This window comes from Solanum verrucosum, unplaced genomic scaffold, assembly GCF_900185275.1.
Source record: "Solanum verrucosum unplaced genomic scaffold, falcon-dt-bn FXZP01000108.1, whole genome shotgun sequence".
Classification (NCBI taxonomy): Eukaryota; Viridiplantae; Streptophyta; class Magnoliopsida; order Solanales; family Solanaceae; genus Solanum; species Solanum verrucosum.
The window spans coordinates 4290968-4308967 of record NW_026020274.1 but is presented as its reverse complement, the minus strand read 5'-3'; the positions used below and the strand labels follow the sequence as shown (position 1 = coordinate 4308967).

Sequence of the window (18000 nt, the reverse complement as noted above, 5' to 3'; positions counted from 1 at the left end):
TGCAGTCGACTAAAAAAATGTTGTTTTGATCATCATACTGAACATTGGGGCAAGGGAGTGCTATTGAATCGAGAACTGTATTCATAGTTATTCTTTAGATTCTTACACAACTTAATTCATGTTTTCCAGGGAAGACAAGGGGATTATGTCAATGGTTTGTTATCGACAAGCAAGGATGATTTTCAACCTCCAAAATTCCAGGGAAGTGCAACATCAATCTTCCAAGTTCTTTTCACCCTCCTTCTCTGAGCTTATACACTAAGGTGAGAGACTGCAAAGAGTTTATGGATTTAGGACGTTTCGTCTTGAGCTGCCTAATAATTCTACTTTTTGCACTTGGAAGGATCTCTCTTGAAACACATATTAGAGTCATGGGATCCTACATTTCGATGACTTGTAAAGACGAGAATTGTTTGCAAGGTCATTAGATTCATTTACATGTATGTACTGCATTCTTTCGAATGTGCTCTTGTGAGTCTTGACTGACAATTCTTGTAAAAACCAAATACTATTTTCCCTTCCACATATCAATCAGCAATTGTTCCATATGCTACTGCTCCATACCATACATGGTCTGCGAATATCTTCATTTTCAACTTGACTTGTTCACTCTGTTGCTTTAGTATCCGTCTCACTTGACAAATTCCGTTTATGAGTGAGACCGATACTAAAGCAACAGAGCGACATTTGAGCACAATACAAAACCATATTTTTCTCGGTTATGAAGGAGAAGAATATGAGTTCTCCTTTAATCGTTGTATTTTTGAATAATATCTTGATATCATCAGATTAATAGAGCACAGAAGAATATTGAACTCACATCCTTATTGCCTTCTGGCATATCCAGAATTTTCTGGGCAGCTTTTTTATAAGTGTCACTTCTACCTATTTGTGTATCTTACGACGAAAATGAGAATGCAAAGCAAAAGGAAAAGCAAAACTATAGCTAGATGTGATTACTAACTATTTTCTCTGTAAGATATCTACGTTTTATACATTGACAGTATTAAAAAAAGTTGACTAACAATGCAATTTAATCAGCTATACAGCTAGTTAGTATTATTGTTAAAGAGGGGAATTCAACTGAAGAAATCACCACCAAATGACATTGGAAATGGATAGTTTTGAAGTTCTGTTCATGAGGCAAGCGGGGTCAAAAGTTTAAGACCATCACCTCCAATGTCATTCTCTTCTAGTACTCTACTATTGCTTAAGGGATTAGGAACAAAGTTGCATCTTGATGCCCTAAAAAAGGAGATGCCTCTTTCACAGCAAATTGATGAAGTGATACAAAACGTTATAGGTGGCAAATGAGCGGGTTGAGCTGAATTTGGACGGATCAAAATGAGTGACGTAATAATCCATCCGAATGTCACTTAGGCTAAAACGGGTAGTTGAAATGGATCGAGTCCATTGAGCTATAATTGCCTAAAACTTCAATACCTTATAAAATTATTTTCTTTATTATGACTATATATAATATATAAAATAAAATAGAATGTACTCTTTTTGAAATTACTTTGACTAAGTTTTTCATGAGCTGATTTAAACTAAATATCATGAACCAAAACTTTGATGGGCTAAACTAATAAATAAATGAATCCATAATTAATCCAAACTTAAACGAGTTATAATTTTATAAGCTAATTTTACCACCTCTACAAAATACATCTAATAATCAAACTTTGTGAATAAATGAACCCTCAAGTTGCAAGTGGATTGTAACACCAGATTATTTTATTATTGGATAGCCCGTATGGCTTGATTTGCAAAATTTTGTTAGTCAACAAAATACTACATTTTCCTAATATGAAATGACAAATTTAGCTCATTTTATATCCAACCCCTCCAATTCTGGAAGGATCAAATTGAAAATATATTCATTGATGGACCAATAATTGGATTACAAAGAATAGTTGTAGTTTTGACATAATTTGGACTATGTTTATCTCACTAGTACCTAAAGGGCTCGTTTGGTGTGAGGGATTAGAAATAATAGTGATGGGATAAGGAAATAGTGATGGGATAAAAAAAAAATTATGTTGTTTGGTTGGCAAGTCCGGGATAACTTATCCCGGGATTAATAATTAGTACCGGGATAAGTTATCCCTCCCCATGGGTGGTATAGTAATCCCGGGATAACTTATCCCGAGATAGAATAGGTAAATGACAAATATGTCCCTTTAAATCCTTTTTATATATCATTTTTTACATTTATGTATATTTACATTTTTTTTAATACCATGTATAATAATATTTACTACTCCTTATTTTTATGATAATTATACATATTTTTCTATTAAAAAATTATACTATATAAATATAATTTTTATTTATGAATTTATTTGACTAATTCTTATGTTTATTTTATTTTGATTTCTCATAAATTTTCTTCTCTTTAATAAACTTAAGAGGAAAGTTCTATTTTTAAGCTAAATAAGAAAAAAGTTATATTTTTAAATACACATGGTACTTATCATGGGAATACATAAACAAAAATATTTAAGTTAAAAAAAATAAAAGTTTTATTTTAAAAAATGAATAACTAAAGCTCACAAAGAAAAATTTAAAAAGTTTAAATAAAGTGAAGGGTAATTTTGTAAACAAACAACTTGTTCTTAAAATTTATCAATATATATTATTTTGAATATAACAAACCAAACACTCAATAAGAAATAATCCCAGGACAACTTATCCCATCATAACTAATCCCAACATAACTTATCCCAACATAACTTATCCCATCATAACTCATATTCAAACCAAACGACCCCAAAGAGTTTAGTGACTATGACTATTATGCCACTAACTCAATTATTGTTAATACTTATACGACAATAAATGCTGTCATGTCTGAATTACTTGTGCCCAACTAAAAAAGAGAGTAGATTCCTATACATTGCCAAGATTGATGTGCGGTCACTTTCTGCTACCATTATTGTGAAGATTGATGTGCGGTCACTTTCTGCTACCATTATTGTCAAGATTAATAATGTGGATATTTTCTTATCAATTTAATAAGAAAAAGTAATAAAATATTTTTAGTCCATAATATAATAAACATATAAAATAAACTTGTTTTACTCTATATAAACAAGAAAAGCATGTATCCATAAAATAGTATTCCATTTCATACTTTCTAAAAAATGGAGACTCAACAATTACCCTTAATCTTCGTTATTTCACTCTTGTTATTTCTTTACTTCATATTCTATCTATTTCAAATATGGAAAAAATCAAAAACCTTAACCAAAAAATTGCCTCCTGGCCCATGGAAGCTACCTATTATCGGGAACTTGCACCAATTAGCGAGCCATGGAGGCCTGCCACATCACACTCTCCGAACCCTATCACAAAAATACGGGCCATTAACACACTTACAACTAGGAGAAATTTCCGCAATTGTTGTATCTTCACCTGAAATGGCAAAAGAAATCATGAAAACTCAAGATGTTCGTTTTGCAACTAGGCCTCAAAGTATGACTGGAAGTATTATTTTTTACAATTATTCGGACATAGCATTATGTCCATATGGTGATTACTGGAGAAATATGCGCAAAATATGTGTCCTGGAACTTCTTAGTGCAAAAATGGTCAAATCATTTAACTCAATTCGACAAGAAGAGATGTCAAGTCTCGTCTCATCTATCATCAATTCTACGCCTGATGAGTCGTTGGTTAACCTATCGAATAAAATTTTTTGGTTTACAGGTTCTGTAACTTGTAGATCTGCTTTTGGGAAAGTTGTTCATGATCAAGATAAGTTGATTATGTTTGTGAAAGAGGCTGTTTCGTTGTCTTCAGGATTCGACTTAACTGACTTGTTTCCTTCACATAAATGGCTTCACGGGATCAGTGGGATGAAGTCTAGGTTGTTGAAAGCTCATGAAAAGGTTGATGTGATTTTAGAGAAGCTCATTAATGAGCATCGTGAAAATAGAGCAAATGGTAACAAAGGTAATGGTGAGTCTGGAGCTGAAGATTTGATTGATGTTTTACTACGAGTCATGGAGAGTGGGGAATTTGGAATGCCAATCACAAATCAAAATATCAAAGCAGTTATTTTTGTAAGTTTTAGTGCCTATAACTTTTGAATTTGATTTATTATGCTATCTAGAGTTTTCAAGTTTGAATTAGGAAAAATTCGAAAAATATTTGATATTTTTCTACGTGTAGGAAATGTTCATGGCAGGAGCTGAAACATCATCGACAACAATTATTTGGGCGTTTTCAGAAATGATAAAAAATCCAGGTGTTATGGCGAAAGCACAACTTGAAGTTAGAGAAGCCTTTAAAGGAAAGAAGACATTTGAAGATATCGATTTAGAGGAGTTGAAGTATTTGAAATTAGTGATAAAAGAAACACTAAGGTTACATCCCGCGGCTCCTCTATTAGTCCCAAGGGAATGTAGAGAAGAAACACAAATTGATGGATACAATATACCTATCAAAACTAAAGTTATAGTGAATGCGTGGGCAATTGGAAGAGATTCTAGATATTGGCATGACGATCCAGAAAGCTTTATACCTGAGAGATTTGAGAATAGTTCTATTGATTTTAGAGGAAATAACTTTGAGTTTATTCCATTTGGTGCAGGAAGAAGAATGTGTCCGGGAATGTTATCCGGTTTAGCTACTGTAGGGCATTCTTTAGCTAAGTTGTTGTATCACTTCGATTGGAAACTTCCTGATGGAGTTAGTGTTGATGATTTTGATATGACTGAAGCAGAAGGAATAGCTGCCAGTAGAAAGAATGATCTTTGCTTGATTGCTACTCCTTTTGATCTCTCTTAATGGTTTGTTACTACATGTTTATCTAATAATTGCTAGTATACACTCTTCTGTGTCTCAATTTATGTAGCATCTTTCGAATTTTAATAATCAAATAAGTTTTTTTTTGTCTTTTATATATTTTGACCCGTTGTTAGTTATTGTGACTCATATATACTTCTTAATTACATAGTCTTTCAAAATGTGTAAATTTTGTTTGAAGAACCTTATAAATTCTATGTTTGAATTCAAAATCCAAATTAAGAAATTTATTTCTCGAAATTCAAATTTCGTGCCATGTAAATTAGGACAGAGGAGGTAATAGCTTATTTCTCTTTTACATGGTATGTTTGTGAACAACATAAACTTACACTATACTACTTTAAAGTCACAATTTTCCTATTGAAAAATGTTCGGTGGCTATTTCTATTTGGTTGAATTGGTGAGAAAGAAAAAAAATAGGACTTATCATATGAAAAGTTATCAAATTTCCCATATTTCAATGAAAATCTGTTTATCAAATGCATTTTCCAGTGAGCTGATTATGAAAAATGAGTAGGAAAATCAGATTCTATAGTTCAAATTTTCTACTAATTTGCAGTGAGAAAAATCTTTATTTTTACTAGTGTAGGTTTTATCTTCGGGATATTATGGCTCTACTTGAAAACTAAAGGCATAATACATAAATGTGCCCTTTAACTTGGTCTCAAATGACATTTATGTTTTTTAACTTTGAGTATGCACAAGTAAACACTTAATTTGTATAAAATTGAACAAATAGACATATTCGTCCTACGTGGTGTCCTACCTGACAATTTTGTGTCCAATGCGGCCTCATATATGTATTATGCCACATAGAATGCATATATCTACTTGTTCAATTTTATACAAATTTAAGTTTCTACTTATGCACACCCAAAATTAGAAAGCATAGATGCTAATTGAAGCCAAATTAAATGACATTTTTATATTTCCTCTGTCCAATAATAGTTGTCCACTATTGACTTGACACACCTCTTAAGAAAAAATAAATAATAAGGTGTAATATTACTATTTTATCCTTTGATTTTATTAAATTTAATGCTTTGAGAAATGAATTAGATGATAAATAGTATTTAATAGAAAGGGTAAAATAGACACAAAATGTAAATTATCTCTTGATTTTTTAAACTGGACAAGTATTATTAAATAATTATTTTTAGTATAACGGACAACTACTGTTATACGGATGGAATACTATATATAAAAAAATAAAACAGAAATAACTGACATTTATATGTTTATGTATTTTGTCAAGATTGGTGTACCATGACTCTTCTGCTACCTATTGTTTAACAGGAAAGGAGACTTAGAATATGGATGGATACTGTCAAGTTAGGTGTGCCACAAATTTTGTACCACAAATTAGGTTAAACATTTGGATAAATATCTTACGGACATTTTTATCTATGTACTTTCAGAAAAAAATCATATTTATTTTGTTATTATACTTTTTTGATATTTTTATCCATGCCATTTGAAATTAAGCCAATATATATATATATATATATATATATATATATATATAAAATCATTTTTCATTTTTTATTATAATATTTTTAATTATCGTTTGAGTATTAATTATATCAATTTATGCTTATGCAATAATTGCATTCTTTTACGCAAGAAGAAGACTTATTGCATAGAATGGATCTGAAAAGTCTCATTGCGCGACTTGCGCTCTCAGAATTCAGATTCAACCCATTAAGTCCATTTGTTTTTTTTTTAAAAAAAAAGCCTCAGAATGGATCTGAAAAGATCTGAACGAAGAGAGTCTTAGGCCTCATTTGTTTGCACTTAATGGAGGTTTGAATCTTAATCATTCAGATTCAGTCTATTAAGTGTGTTTGGTTTTTAGGTCTGAATCTGAATGCTTCAGATTCAGCCCATTAAGTCCATTTGTTTCTTTTTTCAAAAACGCCTCTTAATGGACCTGAAAAGGTCTGAACGGATCAGATCTGCAGGAGAGTCTTAACATCATTTAGACTTATTTAATAAGTTATAAAATAATATTATATCGCTTCTCTCTGTCTTTGCGTGACTTTTGCTCTCACAACTACAAACTTTCTTCCTCTCTTTTCTCAATCAAACACCAATTTTTTCCTCTTGAACTGGTAAATTTTCATAATCTTTACAAGTATTTTTTTTATATTAATAATTTTCTTAGGGTGTATTGATGTTTGTCAAGAACACTTGTTGCAATAATATTTTTAGTGTATTGATGTTCATCAAGGTTTTTGAGTGAAAAAAATACTATTCATAATTAAAAAATAATAACTATGTATACATTTTTGAGGTCTCTTATTAGAATTTTGTCTTAGGCCAATTATTTTATTGAGACTTTTTGATCATCAAATTCGTTTTTGAGACATAACACTAATATATTATTGTTGTTGAACTAGTTGGTGACAAAAATAATGGAGCTCTTAATAATTCTCCATCCCAATCTTCAGTTTCATCTGGAAAAAAAAGTTTTGGGGAAGAAAAAACCTTATTCGTCTGAATTGGAAATTGATGAGAAGATGATTACTACTCTAGAGTTATTGAATAAAAAAATAGTGCACCTACATTTGAAGAATAAATGAAAAAATTAGATGGACTTGGATGGGAAGAGTCATTATACAGTACATGTGTTAGTATATTTTGTGAAAGTGTCCACTACAAAAAAGCATGAATGACGTTAGAGGTTCACAAGTTAGAGAATTGGATTAAGGTTATCGGAAAAAAGATAAGAATTCTTTAGTTTTTTTCTAATTAGCCAAAATATATGTTAGGCGTTGATAGCGTGATACCTTATTTATTATATTTCAACTAGTATTTATCATACTTATTGAACTTTTTGACATTATATTGTGCCTATAAAATACTTTTTATTCGTGATTTTTTTTATGTTATGCTTGATGATTATGATATTTTTTTAATCAAAAAGTAATTTTTTTTGTTGAAATGAATTTTTTATAATTTTTTATTAAATAATGTTTGATTTCATATGCACATTCAGATATTGAAAACAAACAATAATCATTCAGTGTTCAGATTTGGAGACAACATCTTAATATTCAAATGTGTATTCAAATCTAGACACGTAACTCTTAATACAAATTTTAATGTTCAGACGTGTATTTCAGATTCAGAGGTCTTAATCTTAATGAAAACAAATGAGGCCTTAACAACATTCAGACTTATTAAATACGCTCGAAAAAAATGATGTAGCCTCTCCCTCTCATTGCGCGACTTGCTCTCTCTCTCTACAAACTTTCTTCCTCTCTTTTCTCAACCTAACACCAATTTTTTTCCTCTTGAACTGGTAAGTTTTCATACTCTATACAAGTATTTTCTTATATTAACAATCTTTTTGGGTTGTATTGATTTTTGTCAAGAACTCTTGTTGTAATAATAATTTTGGGTGTATTGATGTTTATCAAGAACTCAAGATTTTTGAGTAAAAAATAGTAGTCATGATTAATAACAACTACCATATATACATATATGAGGTCTCTTATGAAAAATTAATTTGTTTAGGCCAAAGACATTGAAGACTTCACATCTACCCTTCCGAATTTGTGTACATTTTTTTTTTAAGGTTGTACTGCAACAAGAGTTCATGATTGGAGTCCAAGTTATACTTATATTTAGTAGGTGACAAAAATGATGGAGCTCCTGATAATTTTTCATCCCAATCTTCAATTCGATTGAAGAAAAGTTTTGAAGAAGAAATTGATGAGAAGATGAGTACTGCTTTGGATTTATTTATTAAAAAATAGTACAACTAGCTTTGAAGAATGCAAAGAAAAAATTATATGAAATTGGATGCGAAGAACCATTATATAGTACAATTGTTAGTGATGATGACGCTAGAAGTTCACAAGTTAGAGAAATTGATTAAGGTCATCCGAAAAAATAGAAATTCTTTAATTTTTCTGACTAGCTAGAATATATGTTAGGCTTTGATGATGTGAAACATTCTTTATTATTTTTCAACCAGTATTATCATACTTATTGAACTTTTTGATATTATATTATTCCTATGAAATATATTTTTTCGTGATATATTTTCTTATCAAGAGATGTTTATGTTGAATTCTTAAAAGAAATCATGTTACAATAATTTTTATATCGATATATAATTTTTATTTGCATATCACATAATTTATTTTAATCAAATATAAACATTTAAAATATTATTTTTATTAAAAAGTAATATTTTTTTGTTGAAATGAAATTTTTATAATATTTTATAATGTTTAGTTTCATATGAAAACAAACAATTTTAATCATTTAGGTCTAGACATCTAGATCTTAATGCTTTCAGATATCTTAATCTTAATGGAAACAAATGAGACCTTAATGGTTGAATCTGAATGATTACGATTTAGACCTTCATTAAATGCAAACAAATGAGGCCTTAGAAAGACGAAAGAAATTTGGATCCGACTTTCAATTAATTCTTCCCTCCTACTTTATTTGACTTATATTTCACGATGCTAAAATAAAATAATATGAAGATAAAAAGGTTCAATGCAAAAACAAATTAAACGGAAGAAAATAAAAGAAAAAAGAGGAGGGAGACAAGTGGGGAACATAGCAGCAAGCCAGTGACCATCAATTTGTCACTAGAAATTTGGTCACTCTTTGGCCCTGATTTTTTAAAAGTTATTTTGGACTTTATTATTTTATTTGAGACTTTTTTTTATATATTTATAAATAGTCTATATATATCTTTTGAAAAGAGAGTTTGAGAGGAGTTGTGTGAAGTAAGGCGAAAAATTTGGTAATTGTTATACGATAAAGATATTAGAAGTTAAATAGTTAAGAACAATAGAAAAAGAATAGTAATGTTTTTCTTCCAATATTTCAAAATGTGTGTGTTTTTACAGATAAGAGGAATATATATAGAAGGTAGGAGTGTTTTTGTAATATTTTGAAAAAGAAGAGAATAAAAAGTATCATAAAGATCTGGGATCGTAATCTACAAAAATGTAGAAGCAAAGGGTGAGTATCAAACCACACAGCACTCAACAAGTAAACTTTTAAACAAAAGTTAAAGGGAAAAGAATACGGGTACTCCTTACACCCGAAACGAACCTCCACAACTACAATCTGCATAAAAACCAGTCCAACTTAATAGTTAACAATTTACATAGCATAGGTTGAACTGATTTTTATGTAGGTTGTAGTTGTGGAGGTTCGGTTGGGGTGTAAGGAGTACCCGTATTATATTCCCTTAGCTTGTGTTTAAAAGTTTACTTATTGAGTACCGTGTGGTTTGATACTCACCCTTTGCTTCTACATTTTTATAGGTTACGAGCTCAAATCTTTGTGATACTTTCATTCTATTCTCTTCTTTTCTGAGGCTTCCTATAAAGATTTATGTTGCTCTATTTAAGGTGACACAAAGTGTTGTTGCATTTCTTTATTGGTACATGGTAATCTACGTCATAAAGTAAATACTAAAATAAGTATGTGCATTCCGGAGAAAATGTTTTCAAAAAGTTTTGATCAATTATATATGAAAAAAAAAAAAATTCTCCCTACATTTTTTTAATAAATACACCCTAAACTATTGGTCCCATCGTATTGCAGGGTTCCATCAAAATGTTATTTCTAACTAATGTTCAAAACATTTATAATTTGCATTATTGGAGCTAATGTCATTATATAGACTAGTATATGTACTTGTGCGTTGCGCTGACATTTTAAAATGTAATGATGAAATTTAAATAACTAATAAGGTTTATTATTCACTTTGTAATATATTTTTAAAATAATGTAATAAATCATTAAATTATTTATTTGAGCAAGTTATATTAATATTATTAGTACGCAATTTAATATTTATGATATTAATTTTAACTTTTCACATAAAATGAAGTGAGTAATAAAAATGTTCATATTAAATACAAATATGAACACAAAATTTAACACATAAAATTAATTTAAGCATTTTTATAGTTATTATTGAAATTAATTAAATATAAATATAAATAGTGACACAATTCTTTTATTTTATACTTTATTTAATTAGAAAAATGTGCTTGAAAGTCTATATAGATATATATATATATATATATATATATATATATATATATATATATATATATATATATGACACTTGTATGCTTGTGAAAATAGAGAGCGAAGGATTTAAATAATCTTGTAGTATGTTCAAAGGCTTGTATGAATTAATTCATAAGTTATACTATTTCAATTGATTTATATGTGTTTGTTTCCTTAAAAAAAATGTTATATGTGTTTGAGCTTTTCCTATACTACACCAAAAAATAAAAAATGCAAAACAAAAATAACTACACGAGATATGAGTTTTATTTATAAATAAAAGGAATGCATACAATATAATCATAGTTAATAATAGAGTATAGCTTCATTAAATAAAAGCTATATTACAAATTAACTATAAATTGTTTGAATTTAATCATTGTAATGAAGATCTTTAATCTTATTCAAACATGAAAAGATAATTATCATCCCTAATTTAATGTTATAACAAACTAGTAAACTAAACCGCGCTTCGCGCGGTATATTATATTACTTAGAGTCGATACTTGTTCCTTGCTAAACAAAATAATTAAGGGAAAAAAATCTTAACATTAAATTGACACCAAGAGAAATCAATTTTTTTAAATGATATAATAATGGTGTAATATTTTTAAAAAAAAGTTAAAAATTGAAATTAGCAGATCAAAACTTTTAATAAAGCATTATGCTCTCTCCTAAGTAACATCAATTCAAACACAATGTCATTTATGAAAGAAATTTATTATTATTTAAAATAAGTCAAAAAAAACTAAATGGAATATATCGTTATGAAACTATAGAATAAAAACCCCTTAGATATATGCTCAATTTTGGACAGAAAATCGCCCATCATCTTACTACTTCTATCATCAAAGCACTTTATTGTTATGTAGTCATCGCTGAAATATGTTTTCACCCTATTGTACAAGAAGAAGAAAGTAGAGAGAAGAGAAGACTTATTATTTTTCTTGAGGGATGATATTACATTGAAGAGGACCCCTTTATTTTTAGGGGAAATCTAACTTGATCCCCAAATAGGATTCCTAACCATAGCCTAAAAGGACTCCACATAATAGACATTCACTATAATACAAATACTTTATAACATATATAAAGATATTCACAATTTATTAATCAAAATTGATACGCATAAAGAAATAATGAATAACCTTATTTTGATAACCCGTCATAATCATATACAAAATTTCATTATCGACAACTAATTAAAATTCATTAAAAGAAGGTCCTATATTTCCATAAAACATTCATGATTCTAATAATTTCAAATAATTATAAATATCATCGAAAAAAATAAAATTCTTAACCTAAATAACTTATGAAGAAAGTACATTTAATTTTTAAAATTCTTTTTATTTTTCAAATTCAAATATTTCAAGTTTTAATTATTCACATTTAATTTAGGTTCATACATTCCTATATAAATTTTCATCACTTAGAAGTTTTAAATCTTTTAAAGTACTTGATTTTCGTATACTTTTATTTTTTATTTTTAAAAAGTAAAGAAAAGAAATAACAATTCAAGAAAAAATTAGTTCTTTCTGTATATATTTCCAAAAATTATGATGTTTCTTTGTATATCTTTGATAAATCTAATTACACTAGTAAAGAAAGCCCGGGCGCTGCCCGGGCCCAACATTAATAAAGTTATATTGTTACTCTCTCCGTCCCATATTAGATGAGAATCTTACTAAAAAAAAAAAAATTCATATTATTTGAGCACTTATTAAATTAGGATAGAATTAATTAATTCTTTTCCATTTTACCCTACAATTAATATGACCATTCCTATATTGTATGTGTATTTTTTGTAACTCATTTCAATGTGCATTGATATAAACAAAGGGTAAAATGGTGAAGTCTTCCAATGTATTAATGATTTCTTAATCACCGTGTAAAGTTGGAAGTGCCTATCTAATATGGCGGAGAGAGTATAGTTTATGTATTGTTATAAAATTAGTAAAGATTGTTATAATATATTTTGCTCATAAGTGAGCTAATATAAAAACTTATTTGTCATTTGTCTTTTTAATTTCAATTTCAAATAGCAAATAAATGTACCGATAAGATTGAGGGTAGAAATGAAACATATCTTTCTAAATTTAAGTAAAAATAAACAGAGTAGAAGTAACATTAGGGTTATCGATAGGACGATTCATTCGGTTATTTTTTAAAAAATTATATCATTCAATTTTTCGGCTATTTTATAATGTATAACCAAAATTAAAATTTTAAAATCATCCCAATCCTAATTTATGTGACACAAGCAGTACAAAAATTAGTTTTTTTTTTGTTGTCTTGTAGATATTTTAAGTTATTATTTATTGTAATTGTAGTACTTTTTATTAAAGTTTTTAATAACATATGTTACTTTTTATGTTTGAGAGTTAAACTAATTTTTTTTTATATGTCTTTTAATTTTATGTGTTTTGTCCTTTTCCATTTTCAAAAACTAATACTCTGTCCATTTCATTTTATATGTCATTTCTTTTTATAAATATATTGGTTATTCCCTCTTCTTATGTCATATATTATGAAATTTGAGAAGTTATTGAAATTTTTATATGATTCTAAAAATATTTTAAATTGTTAGCTATTGTGATTTGTAGTACCTTTTTTTTTTACAGAATTTTGAAAATAATATTTATTACTCTCTTTGTTCTAATTTATGTGGCACATGCAAAATTTCAAATATTAACCATTTTTATATGTCTCTTTACTATATTAAGTTGTTAATTATTGTATTTTATAGTACATTTTTGAACTTAATTTTTAAAGAATATATGTTATTTTCCATGTCCCAATTTATGTGGCATTAATTGATAGATTTGTTGGAGTCGAGAGAATTTTTTTGTTAATTATTGTAATTTATACTTTCCTTTTCGTCAATTTGAAACAATATATGTTCTTAATTGATAGATTTTTTGGAGCCGACAATTTTTTTTGTTAATTATTGTAATTTATAGTTTATTTTTCGTCAATTTCAAACAATATATGTTTATCATATAATCCATTTTATGTGGTAGCAATAGAATTTAGAGAGTCAATTAAATATTTTATATAACTTTTAAATATTAAGCTATTAATTATTGTAATGTATAGTATTACTTAGATTATTTTGAATATAAATGTTACCTTTTTTATCCTAATTTATATGGCATTGATAGAATTGAAAGTGTCAAATAATTGTTAATTATTGTAATATGATATGTAGTACTTTTTATGTAGTTTTTACTATTTTTAAGCATACTAAGTATAGTATTACTTATATTATTTTTAAATATATTTAAATCTACTACTTATATATTATTTTTTTAGTAGATAGGTGTGAATGTGAGGGTATTTTTAAATACCCAAAATACCCTCACTTTCACACTTATCTAGTACTTATATTATACATTATATATATTATATATAATTTTATATATATTATATAGTAATATTTTTTTAGTAGAAAAGTGTGAATGTGAGGGTATTTTTAAATACCCAAAATACCCTCACATTCACACTTATGTTCAACCCTCTCCTTTTTTTTGGTGCCACGTGTCGAAAGAGGAGTGAATTTATTCACTCTTCTTATATAGTAATAACTAGATATAGGACCCCGTGCCAACACGGGGCCCAATATATATATATATTTTTATTTTAATTTATGTCAAATTATGGAATTTGAGAAGTTATTGAAATTTTTATATGATTTTAAAAATATTTTAAATTTTTAGCTATTGTGATTTGTAGTACTTTTTTTTAACATAATTTTGAAAAAATATTTATTACTCTGTTTGTTCTAATTTATGTGGCACACGCAGAATTTCAAATATTAAGCATTTTTTATATGTCTCTTTAATATATTAAGTTGTTAATTATTGTATTTTATGTACATTTTGAACCTAATTTTTTAATAATATATGTTATTTGCCATGTCCCAATTTATGTGGCATTAATTGATAGATTTGTTGGAGTCGAGAGATTATTTTGTTAATTATTGTAATTTATAGTTTTTTTTCCGTCAATTTCAAACAATATATGTTGTTAATTGATAGAATACTTTTAATGTAATTTTTTTTAAAAATATGTGTGACTGTCCATGTCCCAATTTATGTGGCACATGTAAAGTTTTGACAATTAACCAAAATTTTAATACATTTTTAAAAAAAAATTAAGTCGTTAAATTTTAAGTAATTTAAATTGTTGTATTATTTATTACAATTTATAATGCTTTTAAAGTAGTTTAAATATTGTACTATTTATTATGATTTATAACACTTTTTTTTAATTTATGTCATATTATGGAATTTGAGAAGTTATTGAAATTTTATATGATTTTAAAAATATTTTAAATTGTTAGCTATTATGATTTGTAGTACTTTTTTTAACATAATTTTGAAAATAATATTTATTAATCTATTTGTTCTAATTTATGTGGCAGATGCAGAATTTCAAATATTAACCCTTTTCTATATGTCTCTTTAATATATTAAGTTGTTAATTATTGTATTTTATAGTACATTTGAACCTAATTTTTTAATAATATATGTTATTTGCCATGTCCCAATTTATGTGGCATTAATTGATAGATTTGTTGTAGTGGAGAGATTTATTTGTTAATTATTGTAATTTCTAATTTGTTTTTCGTCAATTTCGTCGACTATTTTTTTTTATTAATTATTGTAATTTATTGTTTCTTTTTCGTCAATTTCAAACAATATATGTTTATCATATAATCCATTTTATGTGGTACCAATAGAATTTAGAGAGTCAATTAAATTTTGTATATAAGTTTTAAATAATTAAGCTGTTAATTATTGTAATGTATAGTATTACTTATAGTATTTTTAAATATATTTAAATATTATATGTTAGGTTTTCTATCCTAATTTATATGGCATTGATAGAATTTAAAGTGTCAAATAATTGTTAATTATTGTAATAGATAATATGGAGTATTTAAGTCATTTATAGTATAGTATAATTAATATATAATATGTAGTATTTAAGTGTTATATTATGGAATTTGAGAAGTTATGAAATTTTTATATGATTTTAAAAATATTTTAAATTTTTAGCTATTGTGATTTGTAGTACTTTTTTTTACATAATTTTGAAAATAATATTTATACTCTATTTGTTCTAATTTATGTGGCACATGCAGAATTTCAAATATTAACCATTTTTTATATGTCTCTTTAATATATTAAGTTGTTAATTATTGTATTTTATAGTACATTTTGAACCTAATTTTTTAATAATATCTGTTATTTGCCATGTCCCAATTTATGTGGCATTAATTGATAGATTTGTTGGAGTCGAGAGATTTATTTGTTAATTATTGTAATTTATAGTTTCTTTTTCGTCAATTTCAAACAATATATGTGTTTAATTGATAGAATACTTTTAATGTAATTTTAAAAAAATATATGTGTGACTGTCCATGTCCCAATTTATGTGGCACATGTAAAGTTTTGACAATTAACCAAAATTTTAATACATTTTAAAAAAAATTTAAGTCGTTAAATTTTAAGTAATTTAAATTGTTGTATTATTTATTACAATTTATAATGCTTTTAAAGTAGTTTAAATATGTACTATTTATTATGATTTATAACACTTTTTTTTAATTTATGTCATATTATGGAATTTGAGAAGTTATTGAAATTTTGATATGATTTTAAAAATATTTTAAATTGTTAGCTATTGTGATTTGTAGTACTTTTTTTTAACATAATTTTGAAAGTAATATTTATTACTCTATTTGTTGTAATTTATGTGGCACATGCAAAATTTTAAATATTAACCCTTTTTTATGTCTCTTTAATATATTAAGTTGTTAATTATTGTATTTTATAGTACATTTTGAACCTAATTTTTTAATACTATATGTTATTTGCCATGTCCCCAATTTATGTGGCATTAATTGATAATTTGTTGGAGTCGAGAGATTTATTTTGTTAATTATTGTAATTTATAGTTTCTTTTTCGTCAATTTCAAACAATATATGTTGTTAATTGATAGATTTTTTGGAGTGGACTATTTTATTATTAATTATTGTAATTTATTGTTTCTTTTTCGTCAATTTCAAACAATATATGTTATTATATAATCTATTTTATGTGGTACCAATAGAATTTAGAGAGTCAATTAAATTTTTTATATAAGTTTTAAATAATTAAGCTGTTAATTATTGTAATGTATAGTATTACTTATATTATTTTTAAATATATTTAAATATTATATCTTAGGTTTTTTATCTTAATTTATATGGCATTGATAGAATTTAAAGTGTCAAATAATTGTTAATTATTGTAATAGATTATATGGAGTATTTAAGTCATTTATAGTATAGTAATTAATATATAATATGTAGTATTTAAGTGTTATATTATGGAATTTGAGAAGTTATTGAAATTTTTATATGATTTTAAGAATATTTTAAATTCATAACTATATATTTCAATGTACAAGATTTTGATAAAATAAAATCTTTAAAGTTAAATTATAATGTTTTTGAAATTTAAATTATTAAAACATATATAATGATTTTATAGAAAAAATAATATCATATAAAATTAAATGAAAAGGATAATAAATTCAACTTTTACCATGATAAGGTTGGAAAATATTATTTAAGTGGAAGGAGGTGGGCCCACTTATATATTTTATATAGTAAGTATTGGACATTTGTAATGATTTAATTGGAACAATGGTAGTAAATCCTAGACTCTTCTAATATATATATAGTAATAATGTACATTTCTTTAATACTTTTTGTCTTTATTTTTTCCTCACCCTTTTTCACTTTTTTCTTCTATCCGTTCCTTTTCTTTAAAAAATTGTCAAATATATGTTCTTACTTCTTTTTTTGCAACTTCTTAATAATAAAGATAAGTAATCAAAAGATAATATTATATAGTTTCAACATAAGAAAATAAAACAAAATATTAAAATAGTACACAAAATATATTATAGAATATGAAGAGCTATAAATATTATACACATTAATTATTTCAAAAGGTTAGTGAGATTAATAAGAAAAGCAATTGGGTAAATAGCTACTACATACATAAAAAAGAAAGTTTTTTTTTGATTTTCTTAATTAGTAAACACAACACAAATTTAAAGATTTTTCAAAATCAATA

General features: G+C 26.3%; 2 protein-coding genes across 2 annotated transcripts in view; both read left to right on the top strand.

Moving 5' to 3' along the window:
- LOC125834153 (magnesium dechelatase SGRL, chloroplastic-like) overlaps positions 1-555 on the top strand; it is a 390391-nt gene extending 389836 nt beyond the window's left edge. The window contains exon 5 of the mRNA XM_049513347.1: positions 130-555. Within this exon, the coding sequence (XP_049369304.1) occupies positions 130-249 (120 nt within the window). The 3' untranslated portion in view covers positions 250-555. The remainder of the gene's footprint in view (positions 1-129) is intronic.
- Positions 1-18000, top strand: part of LOC125834152 (premnaspirodiene oxygenase-like) — a 438006-nt gene that overhangs the window by 325146 nt on the left and 94860 nt on the right. The window lies entirely within an intron of this gene.